General features: G+C 57.7%; 1 protein-coding gene across 1 annotated transcript; it reads right to left on the bottom strand.

The window, feature by feature from the left end:
• Nucleotides 1-337: 337 nt before the first annotated feature.
• Nucleotides 338-24,498, bottom strand: SLC1A6 (solute carrier family 1 member 6). Its single transcript, XM_076001234.1, has 10 exons — nucleotides 24,158-24,498; nucleotides 18,124-18,334; nucleotides 16,439-16,576; nucleotides 14,318-14,522; nucleotides 12,579-12,621; nucleotides 10,488-10,831; nucleotides 7,178-7,411; nucleotides 4,359-4,553; nucleotides 1,946-2,080; nucleotides 338-680 (listed from the first exon to the last, which is right to left on the bottom strand). The coding sequence occupies exons 2-10, from the start codon at nucleotides 18,326-18,328 to the stop codon at nucleotides 485-487; spliced, it is 1,695 nt and encodes a 564-aa protein (XP_075857349.1). The 5' UTR covers nucleotides 18,329-18,334; nucleotides 24,158-24,498; the 3' UTR covers nucleotides 338-484.
• Between the last annotated feature and the right edge of the window lie 1,913 nt (nucleotides 24,499-26,411).

Genomic DNA, 26,411 nt, shown 5'->3' with positions numbered 1-26,411 from the left:
CGTGACTGCGAGGACCATAGCCTTTCTGAGGTCTCTGTGAGTGCTTCTAATGAATCATCGAACCTGAAAACGGTCTTGGGGGGCCTGACGCAGAGGCGATGGGTTCTGCTTTATTATGAGAAACAGTGGCTTTTTCTTTATCTTCTTCAGTTCTCCCACTCCTTGAGAAACTCAGGGGCATGAGTTGACCTCTCGTCTTGTTGCACCCGAAGCCTTCCCTCCCCGTAAACCCGGGGTGGCGCGGGGGACTGTGCCACCTCTCCCTTGTCCGCTGCCCTCCCTCAAGTTCTCGGCACGCGCTCAGAGATGAACGGAGACCTTGGACACCTCTCGTGCCTGTCCCTTTATTTCAGTGTCCTCCCCGCTAAACAAGCTAAGCAGGACATGTGTGTCCAGCCCGAGGCCGGTTGGGCGTGAGATTGTCCCCAGGACTCCCCTCCCCGGTCCCCTTCCCTCCTTTCTGGCCGGCAGGGCTGGGGGCCCCTCACATGGCACTCTCGTTGCCTCCCCGCCCCCTGGAGGCCCCCTTCTCCTGGGCCATGAGGGACTTGTAGGGCTTCCCCAGGCTGGGGAGGGTCAGCTCCGCCTCCTGCAGCTCCAGCTCCCGCTGGGACAAGTGCTCGATGACGGCCGCCCCGATGGAGTCCCCCAGCACGTTGGTCATCGTGCGAAGCCGGTCACTGGCGGAGGGGGAGGGGGAGAGAGAAGCAGGTGTTCATGGGGGCCCGAAAAGCTGCACAAGGGAGAGGGTGCAACAGAGGTCGGGGGTGGCGGGGAGCCCCCTGTACCTGCCAGTAGCATCTGTGACCCCATGAACTCAAGCAGCTTCCTCACCCTCCCTTCCCTCAGTTTCCCCTGCCAACAAACGCAGGCTGGACCCGCTCTGAGATATTCACATTTGATCTTAGCAATGCGACTTTAAAAAAAAAAACAAAAAACAAGATATGAACATCTGATACAGATGGTTAGGCACCGTCAGCTGAAAATCATAAAGAAAAGGACGGTAACCACCGTGAGTAAATCAGGCCAGGCCTGAGTCAATAGAGGGCTGGCTAGGGCGGGCTGCAGACCGTCAGATGGGACTCAGGCCCAGCGAACGCTCCCACGTGGGGATGGGCAGTCCAGATTTTTTTTTTTTTTAATGTAAACCTCCTGCTTTTAAAAGCTGACAATTTTTTTTTTATACAGGCTCTCACTGTCTCCCAGAGAAATGTTTTAAAAAATGTATGCAGTGCCATCTATCTACTCAGGAAACTGAGGCAGGAGGAGCCCAGCCTGGGCAACACAGCAAGACCCCATCTCTAAAAAAAAAAAGAAAGAAAGAAAGAAAGAGGGCCCCGGGTGCGGTGGCTCACGCCTGTCATCCCAGCACTCTGGGAGGCCGAGGCGGGAGGATTGCTCGAGGTCAGGAGTTCGAAACCAGCCTGAGCAAGAGCAAGACCCCCGTCTCTACTATAAAATAGAAAGAAATTAATTGGCCAACTAAAAATATATAGAAAAAACAAAATTAGCCGGGCATGGTGGCGCATGCCTGTAGTCCCAGCTACTCGGGAGGCTGAGGCAGGAGGATCGCTTGAGCCCCGGAGTTGGAGGTTGCTGTGAGCGAGGCTGACGCCACGGCACTCACTCTAGCCTGGGCAACAAAGCGAGACTCTGTCTCAAAAAAAAAGAAATAAAGAAAAAAATTGCGAGCCAGATCTGCCCATGGGTCCCTTTTTGTGACTTCCACGTGAAACAGGTGAAAGAGAAGTTTCTCTGGCTGATGCACAAAGCCTTTGCTGTATGTCCCCTCCCCGCCTTACGTCCCAGGGACAACTCCGCGGCATCTGGGGTGCTCTCTCCGAGGCCCCCCCTTCACTCTAAAACTCTGGAACTCTGTGTCTTTGCTGGAGTGGGGTCCCACGGGCTGGGGGCGTGGGGAAGACACGGCCTGGAGGACACTCACAGGAACCAGTCCACGGCTATGATGAGCGTGATGTCTTCCGTGGGCAAGCCGACCGACGTGAGCACGATGACCATGGTGACCAGACCCGCCTGGGGGATGCCAGCCGCCCCCACGCTGGCCGCTGTGGCCGTGATGCTGCATGTCGAGGAGAGGGAACGTGGGGAGACGGTGGGGGGAGAGGAGGAAGAGAGAGAGAGAGAACACCCAGACGGGATCAGCTCCCCGGGGCGTCTTTTTTTTTTTTTTTTTTTTTTTTGAGACAGAGTCTCGCTTTGTTGGCCAGGCTAGAGTGAGTGCCGTGGCGTCAGCCTAGCTCACAGCAACCTCAGACTCCTGGGCTCAAGCGATCCTCCTGCCTCAGCCTCCCGAGTAGCTGGGACTACAGGCATGCGCCACCACGCCCGGCTAATATTTTTTTGTATATATATTTTTAGTTGGTCAATTAATTTCTTTCTATTTTTTAGTAGAGACGGGGTCTCGCTCAGGGTGGTTTCGAACTCCTGACCTCGAGCAATCCGCCCGCCTCGGCCTCCCAGAGTGCTGGGATTACAGGCGTGAGCCACCGCGCCCGGCTCCCGGGGCGTCTTAATTAGACACCTGAGCCAGACACAGAAAGACAAATATTGCATGACCTCTCTTATATGTAGAATCTACAAAAAAAAAAAAAAAAAGAACATAAAAAACAAAAGCCGCATGTACAGAAACAGAGCGTGGACTGGCGGTTACCAGAGGCCATGGGGCACTAGGAGGCGTAGTCAAGGGACACAAAGCTGCAGTTATGTAGGGCGAATAAAGCTAGAGAGGCGGCGTCCCGCAGGAGGCCCACCGGAGTGATGTCGTGCTGTTCCCTGGGAATTTTCTAAGGGAGTCAATTTTAGGTGCTCTTGCTAGAAAACAAAAGGAAGATAACTCTGCGATGTTTCGGGCATGTCAGACTGCTGGCCTGCAGCCGGCCCCTCGCCAGGTACGTCAAAGCATCACGTCCTGCACCTTCCGTGTATGCAGTAATAAAAAGTAAATTTTTAAAAAGCCAGCACTTGGCTACCTGCAAGAAACGAATGAATGAAATTTCCCCCCAAATGAAAAGCGAATGCTCAAGCGACTTCCACTGAGGGCCCAGGCAGGCGGGCCCCCCTCCTCCTTGGCTGGCTTCCGGTTGGAAGTCGGTTCGATGATACGTTTAGTGGATGCAAGAGCAGGTGCGGAACCAGCTGGCTCCGAGGCCCGGAGAAACGCGGAGGCATCAGACCGCACGGCAGGCAAGTGGCCTCCCTGGACGTACGCGTGCTAGAAGCAGGCGACCAGGACAGCCAGGTCCGGGTGCTGGGAATGGAACTCTGGAAGGGGGGCCAAGTTTCCAGCCAAGAGAAGAAATCATCTACCAGCCGGGCATGGCGGCTCACACCTGTAATCCTGGCACTCTGGGAGGCAGAGGCGGGAGGATTCCTCGAGCTCAGGAGTTGGAGACCATCTTGAGCAAGAGTGAGACCCCCTCTCTACCCAAAATAGGAAAAATTAGCCGGGCGTGGTGGTGCACACCTGTAGTCCCAGCTACTCGGGAGGCTGAGGCAGGAGGATCGCTTGAGCCCAGGAGTCTGAGGTTGCTGTGAGCGAGGCTGACGCCACGGCACTCACTCTAGCCCGGGCGACAAAGCGAGACTCTGTCTCAAAAATAAAATAAAAAAAGACTGTCCCACTTTACGATTGCTTTGTGTGTGCAGAGTGTGCACAAAGGCGCTTTGCTCAAAGACTGGTTACAGAGCGTTCAATAAATTCATCCTTCGAATGCACATTTAGTCAGCATCCACTACGTGCTAGACACCTAGCAGAAATTCCCACAGAAGAAAATCCCTGGCCAAACAGAGCCTGCATTCAGGGGAAGGAGGCAACAAGCACGCTGAACAAGTGAAATCCACACTAAGGCAGTCGGTGCCACTTGGGGAAACGGTGCAACCTTACAGAGTCCAGGTGTGCCATCTTACACAGGGCTTCCCTGAAAAGGCAACACTCCAGTTGCAAAGACCTGGAGGAGATGATACTGTTTGCTGTGACTTTTATAAGGACCAAATTAGAACTTCCGGATGAGGGGACCCAGGGATCTATATTGACAAGAAGAACCTCGGGTTATTAGGGTGCACCAGGCATACTTTGGAAAGCGCCGGACAAAGGGACGTCCCACAACAGCATGTGAGAAGAGAACCGGCCGGGCACATCTTCCCAGCTCCGGACAGCCTCAGGTGGGCCAGTCTCACCTCCCACCTCACCTGGCACTGGGTCTTCCCACATTCCCCCCCCCAACATCTCAGGGCTCCCTTGCGCTCCAGCTGTGGCTCCCTCCTCCCCCATAGCCAAGCTGGTATCTGACCTCTTAGGGCCCCCCTGCGGGCAGGTTCCCCTCCCCAGGGCACCTCACCTGATGGTTGTGATCTGGCCCAGGTTGAGCTCGTAGTTGTTGACTTGGGCAATGAAGATGGCAGCCAGGGCTTCGTAGAGGGCAGTGCCGTCCATGTTGACCGTGGCCCCCACGGGCAGCACGAACCTGGTGATGCGGCGGTCCACGCCCAGGCCCTCCTCCAGGCAGCGGAAGGTGATGGGCAGCGTGGCGGAGCTTGCGGAGAGAGCGAGCCGGAGGGTGAGCACAGGGCGTGCCCAGGTGGGGCGGGGCGTGGCTGCGAATGGGGCGTGGCTGTGGGCATAGCCAGGCGGGTGGGGCATGCCTGCATGGGGGGGGCGTAGCTGGAGGGGCGTGGCTGTGGGTATAGCCAGGTGGGTGGGGCATGCCCGCGGAGGGGGCGTGGCTGGAGGGGAGTGACTGTGGGTATAGCCAGGTGGGTGGGGCATGCCTGCGGAGGGGGCGTGGCTGGAGGGGAGTGACTGTGCGTATAGCCAGGTGGGTGGGGCATGCCCGCGGAGGGGGCGTGGCTGGAGGGGAGTGACTGTGGGTATAGCCAGGTGGGTGGGGCATGCCTGCGGAGGGGGCGTGGCTGGGTGGGGTGTGGCGGAGAGTGGGACGTGGCTGAGAACCGGGCATAGTTGGGGGGCACTGAGAATGGGGCATGACCAGAGATGTGGCTGGGAACAGGGCACAGCCAGGTGGGGGCAGGGGCATGGCTGAGAGTGGGGCGTGGCCAGAGGTGGGGCTGAGAGTGGGGTGGTAGCCAGAGGTGGGGCTGAGAGTGGGGGGGTAGCCAGAGGTGGGGCTGAGTGGGGCGTGGCCAGAGGTGGGGCTGAGAGTGAGGCGTGGCCAGAAGTGGGGCTGAGAGTGGGGGGGTAGCCAGAGGTGGGGCTGAGAGTGGGGGGGTAGCCAGAGGTGGGGCTGAGAGTGGGGGGGTAGCCAGAGGTGGGGCTGAGAGTGGGGGGTGGCCAGAGGTGGGGGTGAGAGTGGGGCGTGGCCAGAGGTGGGGCTGAGAGTGGGGAGTGGCCAGAGGTGGGGGTGAGAGTGGGGCGTGGCCAGAGGTGGGGCTGAGAGTGGGGGGTGGCCAGAGGTGGGGCTGAGAGTGGGGGGTGGCCAGAGGTGGGGCTGAGAGTGGGGCGTGGCCAGAGGTGGGGCTGGGGTGGGGCGTGGCCAGAGGTGGGGCTGAGAGTGAGGCGTGGCCAGAAGTGGGGCTGAGAGTGGGGGGGTAGCCAGAGGTGGGGCTGAGAGTGGGGGGGTAGCCAGAGGTGGGGCTGAGAGTGGGGGGGTAGCCAGAGGTGGGGCTGAGAGTGGGGGGTGGCCAGAGGTGGGGGTGAGAGTGGGGCGTGGCCAGAGGTGGGGCTGAGAGTGGGGAGTGGCCAGAGGTGGGGGTGAGAGTGGGGCGTGGCCAGAGGTGGGGCTGAGAGTGGGGGGTGGCCAGAGGTGGGGCTGAGAGTGGGGGGTGGCCAGAGGTGGGGCTGAGAGTGGGGCGTGGCCAGAGGTGGGGCTGGGGTGGGGCGTGGCCAGAGGTGGGGCTGAGAGTGAGGCGTGGCCAGAAGTGGGGCTGAGAGTGGGGGGGTAGCCAGAGGTGGGGCTGAGAGTGGGGGGGTAGCCAGAGGTGGGGGTGAGAGTGGGGCGTGGCCAGAGGTGGGGCTGAGAGTGGGATGTGGCCAGAGGTGGGGCTGAGAATGGGGCGTGGCCAGAGGTGGGGCTGAGAGTGGGGCGTGGCCAGGGCAACAAGGGGCCAGATGAGATTTCCCCTTGGAAACACCGAGAAGGCCAGGTGAGGGTCCAGCAAGAGGCAGAGGGGAGGCACATAACATTTCAGAGGCTGACTGTGCATGGCCCGCGGGGAGCTCCTCAGGACACGGGGAGAGCAGAGCAATGCGGGTCCCCCAGGCTGAAGATCTCTTGACCCACTTACAGCCCATAGCTTGAGGCCAACGACTGGACACCAGTCTATGCCACTGGTTCACTCTAACTGTTCACTGCCAGAAAGGAGAGGATTAACGGTCTGCTGACCTCCCACAGCTCAGCGCTAAAAGAGGGGTACTACAGAGGACCCTAGTTCCCGGCACTGCGAGTGACCCTGGCTGTGCTAATTCTCTCTCTCCCTGCCGCTTCACAGGAGAGGAAGAGTGACTTCACTGATCGGGAAGTTTAGCAGGAGTGGGCCATCTCGTTTGGGATCGGCCTGCCCACGGGACCTGTGCTCTGCCTGGTCGGCTTTACATAATTTGGCAAGAAGCCTGGACTCCCGGAGCGGGCCTTTGGGTGTCCGGCTTGGCGGTGACCAGGTGGGTTTAATTCCGGGACACGGCAACATCAGGCTGGGTTAGCCACAGCCCAAAAGGCACGCTGGCCGGTCAGCGTTACCAGCAATTTAGAAATGATATTTTCCCTCCATCTGTTTGGCTCTCGTGACACTTCTCAAATTGTTTTGAATTTGGGTGAGGTGGGAAGAGGGGCTCTTTATTAACCCCCTAAAACTACAAAAAAAAAAAAAAAAAAGGAGAAGGAAGCCAAGAGAGCTCCCAGACACCCTCTCAAGGGGAGATGAGATCTGAGCGAGGAAATGACTGAGCTCTCGGGGCAACCTGGAACCTTCCTCCTAACCTCAAAATTGGCATGTGGGTCTCTCCTCCATAGGAAATGGAAAAACAGGAGAGGAGGAAAAGGGACCAGGAGAGCCAGCCTAGGACAAAGTCCAGCCCCCCCCCAAGAGACCCTCCCGGGCCCCTGACAGTACTGCGCAGGGACGGGGCAGGACTGCTAGGACAGCCCACGAAAGGCGGGGAGCGAGTGCAAGGAGGGCGGCAGGGCAGGCAGCAAGGCCGTACCTGGACGACGTGCCCATGGCGGTGATGAGGGCCTGCAGGATGCCCCCGATGAAGGGGAAGGGGTTCCGGTGAGTGACGAGGAAGTAGATGAGGGGAAGGACGCCGCCAGCGTGGAGGAACAAGCCCACGATGACAGTCAGGGTGTACATGCCCAGCTGGCCTCCCAGCACGGCCATGTCTTCCATCTCCAGAATTTTCCCGGCAATCAGGAAGAGGATGCCCACAGGCGCGTACCTAGGCAAGCCACACACCTGTCGGGCCTCCCTCCCAGCCTCCCTGCGGGGCCGAGGCTGGCATCTCCAACGCCGCGCCCACGGACGTCGCCCACCACGGCGCCCCGCTCCACCCCAACCCTCCCCACGCCCCACGGGCACAGCCCGCCTCCTCCCCCTGCTCGCCCCGACAGCAGGGACGTCCAGCAACTCCGGGACATAGAACCTTACCCGGGTCCCTCCGTCATTCACTCCCCCATTCAAACCCTCCCCTGCCCCCAAATAGTCACATCTTCAGCGTCTCCTCGCTAGACAGTACCAAGATAGTCCCTACCTTATTTCTTGCTCCCAGTTCTTTGTCCCACACTTGAAACCTTCACGCCCCGTTCCCCTTCCTAGTAGCGCATATTGTCACTCATGTGCCGCCCGGGCTATTTCACCAGCATCTCCTGCCCACATCTCGAACGACCAGTCCTATCAAAATCACCGACGTATCCGTTCATTCGAGGACCAATGAGCACCTGCCAGGTCTCGGCACATGGTTCCCGTTGAGGACTGAACTCTGATTTTTTTTTTTTTTTTTTTGCTAAAAACTCCTTCCTAAAGAGGCCAGCTGGGTCAGGCTGACAAATGGTAAATTCCCACTAAGCGGCTTTTGGTAACCAAATAAAGCGATGATTTTACTTCCCAACCTGATTCCGGTATGGCATTAGCATCACCTAAAAGATAAGAAGCCCCTATCTTAACTCAAGCATCCTAGCGGATGCCTACTCTTAAATTTAAAGCATCTTAAAGCATCCTAGCAGGCGCCTATTGTGAATTTAAAATGTCCTCCTGTCTGGACCTCCCAGAGTGCCCACACCCTTATCTTAAAATAAGCATATCCTTTTCTGGTCTTCTAGATAAAGTCTAACTCGCTCAGCCAATTGCCAGCCAAAGAATCTTTAAACCCACCTATATAACCTGTAAGCCCCCGCTTCGAGATGTCCCACCTTTTTGGGCCAAACCAATGTCTGCCTCTCACGTATTGATTTGTGACTTTGCCTGTGACCCCTGTCTCTCTGAAAATGTATAAAACTGAACTGTCACCCAGCCACGGCCAGCCCACTTGCTCAAGGCTTCTTGAGAGTGGCTCCGGGTCATGGTCCTCAAATTGGGCTCAGAACAAACTTCTTTCAAAGATTTCAGGGCTTGGATTTTTTCTGTCCACACTGTCCTCACGGTGCTTACGTTCTGCTATGCACAGAATGCTCGTGTCTGCCCCAAAACTCATACGCTGAGATCCTGATCCCCAAAGTGACAGAGTCAGGAGTTGGGCCCCCTGGGAGGTGGCCGGGTCACGAGGATGGGGACCCTCATGAATGGGATGAGTGCCCTTACACAAGAGACCCCAGAGGGCTCCCCGGCCCCTGCCGCCCGGTGAGGACACAGCAAGCATACGGCCAGACCCAGACGATGGCCCTCACCTGACGAACGATGGCCCTCACCTGACGAACGATGGCCCTCACCTGACGAAGGTGTGGGTGCCTTGATCTTGGATTTCCCGCCCTCCAGGACTGGGGCAGGTAAGTGTTTGTTGGCCGGGCGCGGTGGCTCACGCCTCTAATCCCAGCACCATGGGAGGCCGAGGTGGGCGGATCGCTCGAGGTCAGGAGTTCGAAACCAGCCTGAGCAAGAGTGAGACCTCGTCTCTACTTCCTTTGCACCGGACGCCCTCGCTAACACCTCCGGCTTCCAACTTGCTCTGCGCCCTCCCCTTCCTCAACTCCACTCCCCGCCGTTCTCCAAACCAGTCTGGCACTTTCCAGCTCCGCATGTTCTCTTCCCTGTGTCTGGGGCACTTCTCTGTCGGCCGGATTCCTGCTCACCGGTCAAGGCCCAGCTAAGAGGTCAAGGCCCTTCTCTATGGCATCTCCTCGCCTCCCCAGGCGGCATTTGCCGCATCTCCCTCCATTCGCTGCCCCTTCTCCACGTCCCCCAGTTTCCAAGTGTCCCTTTGCTATAGAGTCTGCACCCCGGCTGTCCTCCCCGAGACTTTGCGAGCTCCTCTCGGCACGGATGCAACGTACCTCCGTGCTCCAGAGGACTGTTTGAAGGAATGAAGGAACTTACAGAACGAATGAACAGATGAATGCACCAATTAAGGAACAACTAACTAGCAAGGGGATACATGAGTAAGAAAATGAACAGACAGGCCGGGCGCGGTGGCTCACGACTGTCATCCCAGCACTCTGGGAGGCCGAGGCGGGAGGATCGCTCGAGGTCAGGAGTTCCAGACCAGCCTGAGCAAGAGCGAGACCCCGTCTCTACTATAAATAGAAAGAAATTAATTGGCCAACTAAAAATATATAGAAACAATGAGCCGGGCGTGGTGGCGCATGCCTGTGGTCCCAGCTACTCCGGAGGCTGAGGCAGGAGGATCGCTTGAGCCCAGGAGTCTGAGGTTGCTGTGAGCGAGGCTGACGCCACGGCACTCACTGTAGCCTGGGCAACAGAGCGAGACTCTGACTTAAAAAACAAAAAGGGCCGGGCGCAGTGGCTCACGCCTGTAATCCTAGCTCTTGGGAGGCCGAGGCGGGCGGATTGCTCAAGGTCAGGAGTTCAAAACCAGCCTGAGCAAGAGCAAGACCCCGTCTCTACTATAAATAGAAAGAAATTAATTGGTCAACTGATATATATATAAAAAAAATTAGCCGGGCATGGCGGCACATGCCTGTAGTCCCAGCTACTCGGGAGGCTGAGGCAGAAGGATCACTCGAGCCCAGGAGTTTGAGGTTGCTGTGAGCGAGGCTGACGCCACGGCACTCACTCTAGCCTGGACAGGAAAGCGAGACTCTGTCTCAAAAAAAAAAAAAAAAAAAAAAAAAAAACAAAAACAAAAAGAATGAGTGGATGAACAGGTAATCGAAGGTGTGAGTGAGTGAGGAAATCACTGCAGGAGGACAAGGCAGCAGCGAGTGGAGGAGTTAGCAGGGGAAGGAGCCAGGACACCGGTGAATGACTTTGGCCAAAGGTCTCCGGCAAGCGCTCCCGTGGCCTCCCCCGGCCCGGCCCCCAGCCCCGGCTCCTGGTCCCCGTTGGCACAGCCCAGCACTCACCAGATGATAATGCCCACCAGCCTCATGATGGCCTCATTGAGGCTGTCGAAGAAGTCCCTGAGGACCCGGCCCTTGTGCTTCATGCCGCCGATGACCAGCCCAAAGGCCACAGAGAAGACCACGAGGCCCAGCGCGTTGATGCCGTTGGCCGAGCCGGGCACGGGCACGGTCTCCTCAAAGGTCAGCACCTCTTGCAGGGTGCCCAAGGCCCGGGTGACATTTTCCAGGAAGCTGGTCCCGTTCTCCGCCGGGAAGGGAGGAGGCTCGGACGCGCCCAGCTCGGACCCGTTCTCCGTCCTCACGACCGTCCTGGTCACCACCCTCGTGCTGTACTGCGTCTTGAACTGAAACACAGACACGCCGCCCGGACCTGGCTCAGGGGGTGCAGCCGCGTCGCCTAGACCAGGCGTCCTCCAACTACGGCCCGCGGGCGTTTCTGCCCCTTTGCTTTTTCACTTCGAAATAAGCTATGTGCGGCGTGCACGGGATCTGTTCCAACGGTCTGAGGGAATTAGGAAAGCCACTGCGGAAAACAGTACAGAGGATCCTCACAAAAATGAGAAATAGGCCGGGCGCGGCGGCTCACGCCTGTCATCCCAGCACTCTGGGAGGCCGAGGCGGGAGGATCGCTTGAGCTCAGGAGTTCGAGACCAGCCTGGGCAAGAGCAAGACTCGGTCTCTACTAAAAATAGAAAGAAATTGGCCCGGGCGCGGTGGCTTACGCCTGTAATCCTAGCTCTCTGGGAGGCCGAGGCGGGCGGATTGCTCGAGGTCAGGAGTTCGAAACCAGCCTGAGCAAGAGCGAGACCCCGTCTCTACTATAAATAGAAAGAAATTAACTGGCCAACTAATATATATACAAAAAATCAGCCGGGCATAGTGGCGAATGCCTGTAGTCCCAGCTACTTGGGAGGCTGAGGCAGGAGGATTGCTTGAGCCAGGAGTTTGAGGTTGCTGTGAGCGAGGCTGACGCCATGGCACTCACTCTAGCCTGGGCAACAAAGCAAGACTCTGTCTCAAAAAAAAAAAAAAAAAAAATAGAAAGAAATTAGCCAAACAACTAAAAGTAGAAAAAAATGAGCCGGGCATGGTGGCGCGTGCCTGTAGTCCCAGCTACTCGAGAGGCTGCGGCAGGAGGATCGCTTGAGCCCAGGAGTCGGAGGTTGCTGTGAGCTAGGCTGACGCCACGGCACTCTAGCCCGGGTAACAGAGTGAGACTCTATCTCAAAAAAAAAAAAAAAAATCAGAAATAGAACTACATTAGGACCCAGCAATCCCACTACTAGGTATATATCCAAAAGAAATAAAATCAGTATTTCAAAGAGATACCTGCACTCTCATGTTCTTTGGAGCACTATTTCAACAGCCAAGATATGGGAGCAACCTAAGAGTCCATCTATAGCTGAACAGGTAAAGAAAATGCTGGCCGGGCGCGGTGGCTCACGCCTGTCATCCTAGCACCCTGGGAGGCTGAGATGGGAGGATCGCTTGAGGTCAGGAGTTCGAGAACAGCCTGAGCAAAAGAGCAAAACCCCATCTCTACTAAAAAAAAAAAAATAGAAAAATCAGCCGGACATGGTGGCGCACACCTGTAGTCCCAGCTGAGGGAGGCTGAGGCAGGAGGATCGCTTGAGCCCAGGAGTTGGAGGCTGCAGTGAGCTACGAGGGCACCACTGAGCAAGGGACCACAGAGCAAGACGCTTTCTCACGTTAAATAAATAAATAAATAAAATAAAATGTCTTAAAAAGAATAATGGAGGCAGCGAACAGCCAACGCATGGAATCATGAGTCCCGAGTCTGCATCCTTCACACGCTCCCCGGGGCAACATCCATGCGGATTGGAGAGCCTCCCCCCCACCAGCCGTGCACGGTCAGGAGACCCCGAGTCTCCACCCTAGCCTAGAGACCTTGTCCCGTCCCATGCTCAGGCGGCCCGCACCCCAAGTCCCTCTCGCTGGTCCTCCCTTGATCGTCCCACCCAAGGGAGACACGTTCCAGACCCGTCCAAGAGCCCCACCCCCTCGACACCCGCCGCCCCCACGCCCCCCACCCCAAAACCTCCCTCATCCAACCGGGCCCTTCCCCCTGACCTGTTTGAAGCAGGCCTCCACGAGGTTGGGCGGGAACATGTTTCTGCAGAGCAGCATGGGAGGAAGGGAAGCGGTTAGCCCCTGGAGGGGAGCGGGCTTGCGAGATAATGGCAACACGAACCGTGACCACAACGGCCATGGCGGCAGCCCACACGTCGCACACGGAACGCACGCCTCGCCCCCGCCCTCCGACGCAAGCACTGCATAGACAGCCCTGGAGGTGAGTGCTGCTCACGTCCCCTTCTTAGACGGGAAGAAACCGAGGCACAGAGGACGTACGCGGGACACCCGCGGCCGCCCAGCTAAGAGGGGCAAATGCACCTCCAAATCGGGTCCGCCTGAGCCCCCTGCCAGGAGCCCTACGTCAGCTGGGGGACCTCAGTGCAAACACACATGCACCAGGGGTAGCCCCACAGAACCACAGAGGGCCCCTAAACCCCTGCGGCTCGAGGTTCCCCCAAGCCAGTGGACTATAAGGTTGCAGCCCTGGCCGGACCTGACTCTGGCCGGCAGAGTCGTGCTGCCCAGAGAGAATCGGGGCTCGCCCTCCACGGGAGCCTGGGAGCCCCGGGCAAGTGCCGGCTGTTCCGACCCCACCCCGAGATGCCATGCCACGGCGGCGGTGGCGGCTACAGCCCCTCCAGCCCAAGGGTCAGAAGATCGCATCTGAGGAGGTGATGCAGTTGGAAAGTGTGTCAAACTGCATCGCCTGTGCAACTGTGCAACTGCATCGCCTGTCCAACTGCATCCCCCGTGCAACTGTGCAGCTGCATCGCCCGTGCAACTGTGCAGCTGCATCGCCCGTGCAACTGTGCAGCTGCATCGCCTGTCCAACTGCATCGCCCGTGCAACTGTGCCGCTGCATCGCCTGTCCAACTGCATCGCCCGTGCAACTGTGCAGCTGCATCGCCCGTGCAACTGTGCAGCTGCATCGCCCGTGCAACTGTGCAGCTGCATCGCCCGTGCAACTGTGCAGCTGCATCGCCCGTGCAACTGTGCAGCTGCATCGCCTGTCCAACTGCATCGCCCGTGCAACTGTGCAACTGCATCGCCCGTGCAACTGTGCAACTGCATCGCCCGTGCAACTGTGCAGCTGCATCGCCCGTGCAACTGTGCAGATACATCGCCCGTGCAACTGTGCAGCTGCATCGCCCGTGCAACTGTCCAACTGCATCGCCCGTGCAACTGTGCAGCTGCATCGCCCGTGCAACTGTGCAGATACATCGCCCGTGCAACTGTGCAGCTGCATCGCCCGTGCAACTGTGCAGCTGCATCGCCCGTGCAACTGCGCAACTGCATCGCCCGTGCAACTGTGCAACTGCATCGCCTGTCCAACTGCATCGCCCGTGCAACTGCGCAACTGCATCGCCCGTGCAACTGCGCAACTGCATCGCCCGTGCAACTGTCCAGCTGCATCGCCCGCGCAACTGTCCAACTGCATCGCCCGTGCAACTGCGCAACTGCATCGCCCGTGCAACTGCGCAACTGCATCGCCCGTGCAACTGCGCAACTGCATCGCCCGTGCAACTGTCCAGCTGCATCGCCCGTGCAACTGTCCAACTGCATCGCCCGTGCAACTGTCCAACTGCATCGCCCGTGCAACTGTCCAACTGCATCGCCCGTGCAACTGTGCAGCTGCATCGCCTGTCCAACTGCATCGCCCGTGCAACTGCGCAGCTGCATCGCCTGTGCAAAACCCCAGGGCAGGTTTTGGGCACCGAGAGGAGAAGGAATGTCACCTGATCAGATCCATGAAGGCGTCGGCTGTGGGGATGGTCTCGATCCGGCCCTCTCGGCGCAGCCCCTCCTTGGACCCCTTCCCGGGGTGGATGATGGTGACCATGAGGATGCCGATGAAGACCGCGATGACCGTGGTCACCATGTAGTACACGGCCGCGCGCATCCCCATGCGCCCCGTGGCCTTGTTGTCCAGCGACGCCATGCCTGGGGGACAGTGGAAGGTGCGGCCCCTGCATGCCCCACCGCCGGCTCCCCCACCCAGCTGTCCCACCCTCCCCCGTGTCGCCAGGGCGACTGGCATCGCGCCAGACACCCCCCCATCCCCTGCGGTCCGTTCACCTGCACCGCCACCGTCCTTCTACCCCGCCCTGTCTTCCGTGGACGCCGCCTCCACCCGCGCCCCCTCCCTCTGCTCCAAGCCGCCCTTTTCCAACCCTCACCCCATCCTCGTTCGTTGCCCTTGGCGGACAGGTGTGGGAATTGGAAAGGACAGAGCTGGGGGCGGGTGGGGACAAGTCCAGGGTGCCATTCACACTCCAGGCTCTCCATGGGACCAGGCTGAGATGCCGGCCTTCTTCTAAGCCCACCCGTCTTTCCTTCACTGGTTTCCCTACTGCATTCCGCTCCCCTTGCTTCCTCCTGGGTTTCTCTCGAGAGGTGTCCCTTAATAAACCACCTGTGCAGATATCGCCACCTCAGCCTCTGCTTTTAGGAGACCCAACCTAAGAAACCATTCTTTCACGCCTCCTTCTTCATCCCTGTCCCCAAATCCAAGGATTGGCACACCGCCACCACGTGCCATATCCGGCCCACTGCCTGTTTGTTGCAAATAAAGTTTTATTGGAACACAACCCGGTTGACCCTTGAACAACACAGGTTTGAACTGCTCAGGTCCACTTACATGTGAATTTTCTTCCACCTCTGCTACCCTGAGACAGCAAGACCAACCCCTCCTCCTCCTATTCAACATGAAGATGACAAGTATGAAGAACTTCATGATGATCCACCTCCACTTAATGAATTGTAAATATATTTTCTCTTTCTTACGATTTTCTTAATAACATTCTTTTCTCCAGCTTGCTTTATTGTGAGCATGCAATGTATAATACACATAGCATACAAAATGCGAGTTAATCTACTGTTCACGTCATTGGTAAGACCTCCAGTCAACAGTAGGCTATCAGTAGTGACATTTTTGGGGAGTCACAAGTTGCACGTGGATTTTCAACTGTGCGGAGGGGAATCAGAAACCCTAACCCCCATTCTTGTTGTTCAAGAGTCAACTGTAGGGCTGGGCGCGGTGGCTCACGCCTGTAATCCTAGCACTCTGGGAGGCCGAGGCGGAAGGATCGTTCAAGGTCAGGAGTTTGAAACCAGCCTGACCCAAGAGCGAGACCCCATCTCTACTAAAAAAACAGAAAGAAATTAATTGGCCAACTAAAAATCTATATAGAAAAAATTAGCCAGGCATGGTGGTGCACGCCTGTAGTCCCAGCTACTTGGGAGGCTGAGGCAGGAGGATTGCTTGAGCCCAAGAGTCTGAGGTTGCTGGGAGCGAGGCTGACGCCACGGCACTCGCTCTAGCCTGGGCAACAAAGTGAGACTCTGTCTCAAAAAAAAAAAAAAAAAAAAAGAGTCAGCTGTAGTTGCAACAGAGACCACAGTTCCCTCAAAGCTGAAAACATTCGCTATCTAGCCCTCCAGAGAAAACGTTCTCAGACCCCTGCATGAACCAAGCCAACTCCCCTCCCACCTCCCTCACCGTCCCGACACGGCTGTCCCACTCCCCTTCCACCCTTCGCCCATCCCTGGCCCCTGCCCACCAGGCTACGGTACCCCAGCTGCCTGCCCGCTGCCCCTCCCCGCCGTTCTCTCCCGCTGGGCGGCACCCAGCCCCTTGCAGCCAGACATCTGACCCCCAGGGAAAAGAACAGGAAGTGGCGAAAGTCATATGGGGTCTGGAACCCGGGTCTGAGGGGGACCGGGCTTTGACCGAAGACTCTGGTCCTCGCAAGACGCAGGCTCCGAGCGCGAGGTGCTGGGCTGGGGCGGGGCGTGGGGGCGGCTCCCGTGCTCGGGACCCCCCAGCTCCGGGTGGAGGCCGGCCGGGCGGCTCTCACCTGTGACCAGGCTGGAGACGATGAGGGGCAGCACCAGCATCTGCAGCATCCTCATGAGCAGCTCTCCGGGAAAGGAGAAGTACTTGATCTGGCGGTAGGTGAGCTGGCACGGGCGCAGGGCAAAGGCCAGGCTGACCCCTAAGGCCAAAAGGAGGGGATCGCGGGCCGAAGCCTGGGTCGCTGAGCCCCAGGCAGGGCCCGTCCGCGCCAAGGAGGGTGTGTGGGGGCAGGAGTGAAGGAAAGAGAAAAACGTTCAACAATGCAAACATTCAACACAGTGTGTGCGTGCATGCATCGGTACGTGTGTGCGCTGTAAAAATGTCTGACTCTATGGGCTAACATGTTGATATGTGCGTAAATGTATAAACGTCCCGCAGCCATTAGCGTGTACACATGCATGCACACGACAGCGTGTGTTCACTTGAGAACATGCACACGTGTACACCTGTAGACGTCGGCCCATACACGTGAAAGCGCACATGCACCTTCCCGGCTGTGTCTACAGGTGTGATTTGTGTGTACCTTACTGTTTTTGAACACTGGAATGTGTGTGCATTTAATGTGTGTGCATTCAACCACCTCGGCCGCGACGCCCGGCCCACAGCCGCACTCACTGTCCGCACGGCGGTCTGCACTGCGCATTGACCACGCGTCCGTTTTGCTCTTGTGTGATGAGGAAAGCTTTTTATTTAATTTTTTTTAGACAGAGTCTCGCTCTGTTGCCCAGGCTAGAGTGAGTGCCGTGGCGTCAGCCTCGCTCACAGCAACCTCCAACTCCTGGGCTCGAGCGATCCTCCTGCCTCAGCCTCCCGAGTAGCTGGGACTACAGGCATGCGCCACCACGCCCGGCTCATTTTTTCTATATATATTAGTTGGCCAATTAAGTTCTTTCTATTTATAGTAGAGACGGGGTCTCGCTCTTGCTCAGGCTGGTTTCGAACTCCTGACCTCGAGCTATCCTCCCGCCTCAGCCTCCCAGAGTGCTGGGATGACAGGCGTGAGCCACCGCGCCCGGCCACGAGGAAAGCTTGAAAGCACTGAGAGCTTGTTTTACTTTACAGGCAGCTCTACTTGTCATGTCAACCAGAATAGGTAACATACATACATGTTTTCACTACGTTATTTTTAAATGTTCACAATTTTATTTTGATAGATGAAAAATCAGAAAAGTCGTATCACGGCTGCCGGCTAAAGTAGCTGTGCGCATGCACCTGTGGCTGTCGCCTGCAGTCGAGGCTGGGCCCGAAGCGGTTAAGCTCATCAGTGTGCGCATGCGTGCTCGGGAGACCGTATATGCAAGGCTCACGCCTTGCGTGTGTTCAGGATTCTGACACGTGTGTGCGCGTGAGTTTGCACCTGTACCGTTCTGTGCGTGCATGAAAACACGTTCGCGCTTCTGTGCGTGCACACGTGACGCGTGTCTGTGCCATGTGTGTGCACGTGAGTGCGTGTGCGCACACACGGATGTACACGTGGCACGCGCGCCCACCTGTGTGAGCGCGTGCTTATAGAGGCTTGGAAGGAGGGGGGGGCAGGTGGGGCGTCGTCTGCGTGCAGGTGAGAAGGGACACGCGGCAGGGGGGGGTGGTGTGCAAAAGCAAAAAGCCCGTGGGGTGAGGTGGGGGCCCCCCGCTGGGAATGTCCCCCGAAGTCCCCGCCCTCCGGGGCGGGCGCGCGGAGCTCACCGATGACCACGGCGCTGACGGTGAGCAGGATGAAGGCGTGGCGGCGCAGGAAGCGCAGCACGTGCTCGCGGGTCATGGTCTGCAGGCGCAGGCGCGTGCGCAGCGCCCGCTGCTGCAGCCCGTCCCGCAGCCGCCCCGGCCAGCCCGCGCCGCCCAGCCGCTGGCCGCTGTCGCGCAGGAACAGGCTGTTGCCATGGCTGCTCATGGCTCTCTGCGGGGGGACAGAGAGGCGCGGGTCCGGAGAGGGGCGGGGCAGAGGGCGGAGGGGTGGAAAACGGGGGATGGCCACTTGGGGGAAACTGAGGAAGCAGCTCGGGAGGGGGGGGGAGTCAGTCTGCCAGTGCTGGGACTCGCCAGTGGGACACCACCTGGGGTTCTAGCGTGGCGCGTCCGGGCAGGAAAGGGTTAAGGGTCCCCAGAAACCCCAGGCACCCCCCCCTCCCCCGCAGGGCTGGGGAGAGGCCAGAGGCAGAAAGCCACACGCTAATGGGCGCTCTGGCCATTTTTCATATTTCACAGAGGTCATCACAGGCAATGGGGGGTTGCCCCGGCTCGCCAGCCCAACTAACAGGCCTTTGCTAAGTGCCAGCCGCATGCGGAGCCGCCAGAACGCGGCCCTGCGGAGCTGGTCCCCAACATCAAAACAGTGTGCGGTGCCCAGCCCGGACGTGTTCCACAGGGACAGAAGCAGCAGGTGCCTGGCAAACAGCAGGTGCCTAGTAAATGCAGCTGCCCTGCTTAAATGCCCAGGTGAGCAAGGGGAGGGGGAAGGGGGAGTGATGAGGGAAGGAAATGGTGACAATTCCAGGCCCCAGTCTGAGTCCCTCTGGTGTAGCGGGCACCGCACTGGGATGTCTTTCCAACCTCAGGATTTTGTGTCTTTTCTTTACATTTGGCTATATCCGTGTACCGTCACTTACATTTCTAAAAAAAAAAAAAATCTAAAATGAAAACTGTAGACCACTCCTCGAAATGTTATTATAATTATATTTTTCATCAACATTAAATAAAATGCATATAGAGATAAAACCTACCCATCCATTTGCCAACTAAACACTTTACTTGTCCAGGGCAGCTTAGAATCTACGACTTCACAGACCTGAGGGACTTTTTCCTTCATGGATCTTTTCCTCCATTAAAAAACAACTATGTTAGGCCGGGTGCGGTGGCTCGCGCCTGTCGTCCCAGCACTCTGGGAGGCCAAGGCGGGTGGGTCGCTCAAGGTCAGGAGTTCGAAACCAGCCTGAGCAAGAGCAAGACCCCGTCTCTACTATAAATAGAAAGAAATTAGCTGGACAACTAAAAATATATAGAAAATATTAGCCGGGCATGGTGGCGCATGCCTGTAGTCCCAGCCACTTGGGAGGCTGAGGCAGAAGGATTGCTTGAGCCCAGGAGTCTGAGGTTGCTGTGAGCGAGGCTGACGCCACGGCACTCACTCTAGCCTGGGCGACAGAGTGAGACTCTGTCTCAAAAAAAAAAATATGTAGATGGTAAAATTATATCTTACAGCTGCATTGGTATAAAGATAAACATATCGTGTTAGGACTAGATAGAGGTGCCAGCTGCACAGCGTGGTGAGAGTGCTCCATGCCACTGAGCTATATGCTTCCCAGCGGTGGATTCTGTGTTACGTGAGTCTCACCTCAATTTTTAAAATGGATATATTCCTATTACACATGAAAACATTTTCTCCGACCTAAAAGTTTATTTCTTTTTTCTGATTTTAAAAGAAGTGGAGGCCGGGCGCGGCGGCTCACGCCTGTCATCCCAGCACTCTGGGAGGCCGAGGCAGGTGGATTGCTCAAGGTCAGGAGTTCGAGACCAGCCTGAGCCAGAGCGAGACCCCGTCTTTACCAAAAATAGAAAGAAATTAACTGGCCAACTAAAAAAAAATTATATCTATATAAATATATATATATATTTTTAAATTATGAATTAGCTGGGCTGGGCATGGTGGCGCGTGCCTGTAGTCTCAACTACTCGGGAGGCTGAGCAAGGAGGATGGCTTGAGCCCAGGAGTTGGAGGTTGCTGTGAGCTAGGCTGATGCCTCAGCACTCTAGTCCGGGCAACAGAGTGAGACTCTGTCTCAAAAAAAAAAAAAGTGGTAGCAGAGCAGTGTTAGAGGCGGCGGGGGTGGGGAGGTTGGTAAGTGGATACAAAGTTGCAGGCAGAGCCCTGGCGCCTCCCAGCGCTTTGGGAAGCAGAAGCGCTGTGGCCTTGAGCCCAGGAGTTGGAGGTGACAGTGAGCTGTCATCGCACCACGGCTTGCAGCCTGGGCGACGACAGAGCGAGACCCAGTCTCAGAAAAAAAAAAGAAAAGAAAAGAAAATCATTAGCAATAAACAGTTTAGCTACACAGGAGAAGGCAGTCGTGTTCTGCAGCCCCGTGGAGCAAACGTGGTTAGTGACACTTAACCGCATGGAGCCACATCAGGGGATCGTCAATGCCACAACGCAAAGAAATAATAAATGTTTGAGGTGGCAGATATGCTGATTGCCCTGATTTGATCTTTATGCCTTGCATGCATGTATTGAAATATCATCCTGTCCCATAAATATGTACAATTATTACGTGCCAACTCAAAATAAAAGGAAAAAAAAAAAAAGAAATGAAAACATTTCTGCCGGTCCCTAAAAGCAGTGCGGGCTCTGGGTGCTGGGCTTCTTTCCTGCGGGGTGAGCCAGACTCACCTACGCGGACCTCGCAGCCAGGCGTCCTCAAACCACGGCCCGGCCCGCGGGCCACCTGCGGGTGTTTTTGCCCGTTTGTTTTTTTTACTTCAAAATAAGATATGTGCAGTGTGCATAGGAATTTGTTCATCGTTTTTTTTTTTTAAGCTATAGTCCGGCCCTCCAATGGTCTGAGGGACAGTGAACTGGCCCCCTGTTTAAAAAGTTTGAGGGCCCCTCCTGTATGTGGCCAAAAGGTAGAGTGACCCCAATCCAGGCAGGCTGGGGTCTGGTCATCTTTCTAAATCCACTCTCAGGCTTCCTCCCCTGGGTCCCAGCCCCGTTCCCTCCCGGCTCCTTATCTTAAAGGCTTTCCAACTCCTCCTTTCGAATGTGCCGGCCCTACCAGTACGCCAGATTCACCCGACTCTTGGAGAAAAACTCTCTGTGAACCAAAGGAAGACATTCAAGGGCTGCATCCTGCACGGGACTCTGCGGCCACCTGGCTTGCCTGAGATCTTCACACTAACGAAGAGAAGGGGTTCACTTCCCACGGCCACTTTCTGAGGGACCCCGGCTCCCCGTCCCGCCTCTCTCCGCCCCCCCAAGGATCACCCCCAGCGCCTCAAACAGAATGCATCCAGCTCAGAGCTGGAAGGCTCTCGGTGGTCGCTCAGTCGCACCAATATGTAGGTGCCTGGAGGTTGTTTTATTTTATTTTTTTAATTATTATTATTTTTATTTTTTTCCGCTGCCACTGGCTGAGCAGCTACTTTTCTGGGATCGCCCTCGCCCTCGTCCGCTCCCCAAATCCGAGGGATGGGACATTGCCTTGGCTCCCCAGGCCATGTGCCCCCGGGTCTGAGCCCTGCTTTGCCAGCGCAAAGCCGCAGCTGGGACCCTGCTCCAGACGGGCCGGGCTCCCGAAACCGCCATGCTGTTCTCAACTTGCTGTGAAAAAAGAACAGCCCAGATGGGAAGCCACAGGCTGCCCAGGAAACACAATCCCTCCCTCTGCCCTGGACTATCACGGTCCCAGCCACCGGACAGTGGGGGGAAGTTGGCCGTGGGAACCAAGAGCCATCACGGAGCTGAGATCTGAGCTAGTTAGGAACACTCAAGAGCCTGGAGTTTTCCCCGGAGGACACAGTTCCGTACTGACAGAGCATGGTCTTCGGGCCAGGGCTGGCCTCATTGTCTGTTTCTGTCAATAAAGTTTTATTGGCACACGGCCATGCTCATTCCTCACGGACTGTCCACAGCTGCTGTCGAGCCGCAGTGGCGGAGCTGAGTTGCTGGAACAGAGATTCGTGGGCCACAAAGCTGAAAATACGTGCCCTCTGGCCCTTCACTGAAAACATTTGCCAATGGCCGGGCGCGGTGGCTCATGCCTGTAGTCCTAGCTCTCTGGGAGGCCGAGGCGGGCGGATTGCTCGAGGTCAGGAGTTCGAAACCAGCCTGAGCAAGAGCGAGACCCCGTCTCTACTATAAATAGAAAGAAATTAATTGGCCAACTAATATATACAAAAAATTAGCCGGGCATGGTGGCACATGCCTGTAGTCCCAGCTACTAGGGAGGCTGAGGCAGGAGGATCCCTTGAGCCCAGGAGTTTGAGGTTGCTGTGAGCTAGGCTGACGCCACGGCACTCACTCTAGCCCGGGCAACAAAGCGAGACTCTGTCTCAAAAAAAAAAAAAAAAAAAAAAAAAAAACATTTGCCAAGCCCCAGCCTAGGGAAGAGCCTGTGACTCTTAGAACAGCATCTGGTGACCAGGAGACAGATGTTGACCGTGGCTGGTAAGAAGCAGAAACCCAACACGCACAAAATCAAGAACAGAGAAAGATGCATTACTGGCTCACGCGTACCATGGTGACGCTGCCACTAAAAATAATATTAGGTTTTGAAAAATACACGGCTTGAGATGGGACCTCCATGTGGGCCTTTGCGGGTCTCTCTTGGATTTGGGGGCATTCTCCCGTCACCCTGGGGCCCTTCTGTTCTAGTCTCTCCTGGTTCCCGGCCCTGCCTCTCAGGCCCCTGCCCTGCAAGTGGCCTTTGTGGCCGCGTCCCCGAGGCCTTGCAGGGTGAGGGGTTCAAGGCCGGGTCTCCCGCCTGGTTTTCCCACGCGCCACGCTCTCAGGTGTGACGGGATCTGCCGGCTGCCCCGGGAGCAACTGGGAGGCGAGGAAGCCACCCTGAGCAAAAGCAGAGAGATCTCCGCTGGGAGCGGTGGCTCACGCCTGTCATCCCGGCTCTCTGGGAGGCCGAGGCGGGAGGATTGCTCGAGGTCAGGAGTTCGAAACCAGCCTGAGCAAGAGCGAGACCCGTCTCTACTATAAATAGAAATTAATTGGCCAACTAATATATATATAGAAAAAATTAGCCGGGCATGCCTGTAGTCCCAGCTACTCGGGAGGCTGAGGCAGGAGGATCGCTTGAGCCCAGGAGTTTGAGGTTGCTGTGAGCGAGGCTGACACCACGGCACTCACTCTAGCCGGGGCAACAAAGCGAGACCCTGTCTCAAAAAAAAAAAAAAAAAAAAAAGGAGAGGGCTCTCTGCACATTTTCTCCCATGCCGTGCTGGCGGGAGGAGTGAGCGACGGGGGGGGGGGGGGGGGGGGGGGGGGGGGCAGACACACACACCGGGAACACACAACCTCCCGCACCTCTTGTGTGCGTGCGATGGACACGTCCGCAACTCTGCGCGGACATGCAGTCACACAGACTCTTCAGACGTAAAAACACACGCGCACCCCCTCAGAACCGCAACCCACGCACACAGCTCCCACGCGCACACGCACAGACATGTGGGCGCGCAGCCACGCGCGCGCGGCCCTGCACAACCACCCCATTAATGAGAGTCTACACAGGCAGCGGCAGTCACACAATCCCTGTGCACGCGCGCACGCACACAACTTAGGGAACAAAATAGGAAACTTGAGACACTGAAATTGCCCCGCACGTGGACCCGCTCAGCTCCGCGCGTCCCTTCAGGAAGGCGCCCCCCCCCGCCCGCGAACTGCGTCTCGCCCGCACGCGCTCCGGCCCCAGAGCCCGCGGCGGGGCCACAGCGGCGCGCCCGCACCGGGGCACGAACGGGGCGCGGGATGGGGCTGAGCCCGGGCGCGGACGGGGCGCGGGAGGGGGCTGAGCCCGGGGCGCGGACGGGGCGCGGGAGGGGGCTGAGCCCGGGCGCGGACGGGCAGGCGCGGGGCTGCGCAGGGGACCCAGGCCCGACGGAGGCGACGGGAGGGCGGCCCACCTGCCTGACCGCGGGCCGGCCGAGCGCGCCTCGCCCGCGCCTGCCCGGCCCCCGGGTCCCGGCGTGCGCGAGTCCCCGCGCCGCGGTCCCCACTCACCGGCGTCCGGAGCGGCGGGGGCGGCCTGCCCGCGCCGTGGCCTGCGCGCTGCGCCCGGATGCAGGAGCCGGAGCCCGGCGAAGCGCCCGGCCGGGGCCGCGGGGACCCGCCGGGGACCGTGCAGCGCTGGCGCGGGACCGGACGCGCGCGGAGCCGGGACGCGCTGTGCGGCCGGCGGGATCCTGGCCGGCCCTGCGCTCACGTGGGCGTGGGGGCGCCGGGCGGCCGGGGGGAGGGGCGGGGTCCCCTCCGGGATGCCCCGCGCCTCCCCCGCGCCCAGCCCCGGCGCCTCCGCCTCCGCCGCGCGGGAGCGGGGGCCGCGTGCTCGGGGAGGGAGGCGGCCGGCGGCGGGCGGGGGCGCGTGGCCTCTCCGCCACGCCCGCCCCCAGCGCCCGCCCCCTGCCCGGAGCCGCGCCTCCGAGCCCCGCCCTGCGCCGCCTCCCGAGCCCCGGCAGGCCCGAGCACCCCAGTCCCCGGGGAGCGGGGAGCGGGCCGGGCCGCGGCTGCGCCCGCGCCCCGCACCTCCCTTCGGGTGCACCTTGCGGCCTCGGCCGCTGTGCGCTCTTGAGCCAGCCGCTCTCCCTCTCTGAGCCTGGCCTCCTCCTCCAAACAAGGGAGACAGAAAATTAACGCTGCGAAGACTGAAGCGCGCGAGCCTGGACACGCTCCCGCGGCCCGGCGCCGCGCGCGGGAGATCGTGACCGCTGCGCGCGTGGCGATTAACGGCGCTCCCCGCCGGCTGCTTCTCCAGTGGCGCCTCCCGCCTCTCCAGAGTCGAGCACGGAGCTATGCGGATCGAAACCCGGTGCACATTCGCGTGACTGCCGTTGCCGTCGCGCGGATTATCCACGGCAGCCCCCTCACCCAGGCGGGCGCTTTTATTTACACTTAATCCGGGCACGGGAACCAAGTAGTTACCACTTCCTCCATTTGCAGAGGAGGGGACAGGCGATCAGAGAGGCTCAGTGACTTGCCCAAGCTCACACAGCCGGGAGGCGGCTGCCCGGACTCCAGCTCTTTCTGTCCACACACTCCTGGCTCTGCTTCTTGTCAACAGCGCCTACATAGGTGATTCTCAAACTTAGCTATCTGCCCAAAAGAACAAATGACACTATAAAAAAAGACACCTGCGCCCGAATGTTGGTAGCTGCACAGTTCACAATTGCAAAGCCGTGGAAACCACCCGAGTGCCCGTATCAATACATGAGTGGGTTAATAAAATGTGGTGTATGTACACCATGGAGTTCTGTTCTGCTGTAAGAAGCAATGGTGATCTAGCAGCTCTTGTATTTTCCTGGATGGAGCTGGAGCCCATTCTACTAAGCAATACTAAGGATACTAAGTGTCCCAATAACAGAAAAATAAGCACCACATGGGCTCACCAGCAAATTGGTTTCACAGATCACCTAAGTGGACAGACAGGAATAACATTTATGGGGCGTCGGGCCAGTGGGGGGAGTGGATGGGCATAAACATGCATAACGAGTGCGGTGGGCACCATCGGGGAAGGACACGCTCGAAGCTCTGACTGTGGGGGTGTGGTGGGAAGGCGGGAAGGTGACACACGTAACCTAAACATTTCTACCCCCATAATATGCTGAAATTAAAAAAAAAATTTTGCATGATAAACTAAAAAAAAAACAAAAAAACTTAGCTGTACCTTAGCATCACCAGGAGGATTTTTCAAAATCCTGATGCCTAAGCCACACCCTAGACCAAACGGCTCAGCGTCCCTGGGACCCAGGCATCCGTATACTTTATTTATTTGTTTGTTTATTTATTTATTTGAGACAGAGTCTCGCTCTGTTGGCCAGGCTAGAGTGAGTGCCGTGGCGTCAGCCTCGCTCACAGCAACCTCAGACTCCTGGGCTCAAGCCACCCTCCTGCCTCAGTCTCCCGAGTAGCTGGGACGACAGGCATGCGTCACCACGCCCTGCTCATTTTTTCTATATATATGTTAGTTGGCCAATTAATTTCTTTCTATTTATAGTAGAGATGGGGTCTCGCTCTTGCTCAGGCTGGTTTCGAAATCCTGACCTCGAGCGATCCGCCCGCCTCGGCCTCCCAGAGTGCTGGGATTACAGACGTGAGCCGCCGCGCCCGGCCTATCTGTATACTTTAATGCTCCGCAAGTATTAGTGATTCCAATGTACGGCTAAGGCTGGATCCCCGCCCTGGAAGTCAGGGTCCCCTGGGCCACTCTGGCAAACCCCTGATTGCAACCTGCTCGCTCCCTCTGCTTCAGCCACTGGCT

Source organism: Microcebus murinus, chromosome 4 (assembly GCF_040939455.1).
Source record: "Microcebus murinus isolate Inina chromosome 4, M.murinus_Inina_mat1.0, whole genome shotgun sequence".
NCBI classification, from domain to species: Eukaryota; Metazoa; Chordata; class Mammalia; order Primates; family Cheirogaleidae; genus Microcebus; species Microcebus murinus.
The sequence above is the reverse complement of the archived record's forward strand: the minus strand, read 5'-3'. Positions and strand labels throughout refer to the sequence as shown.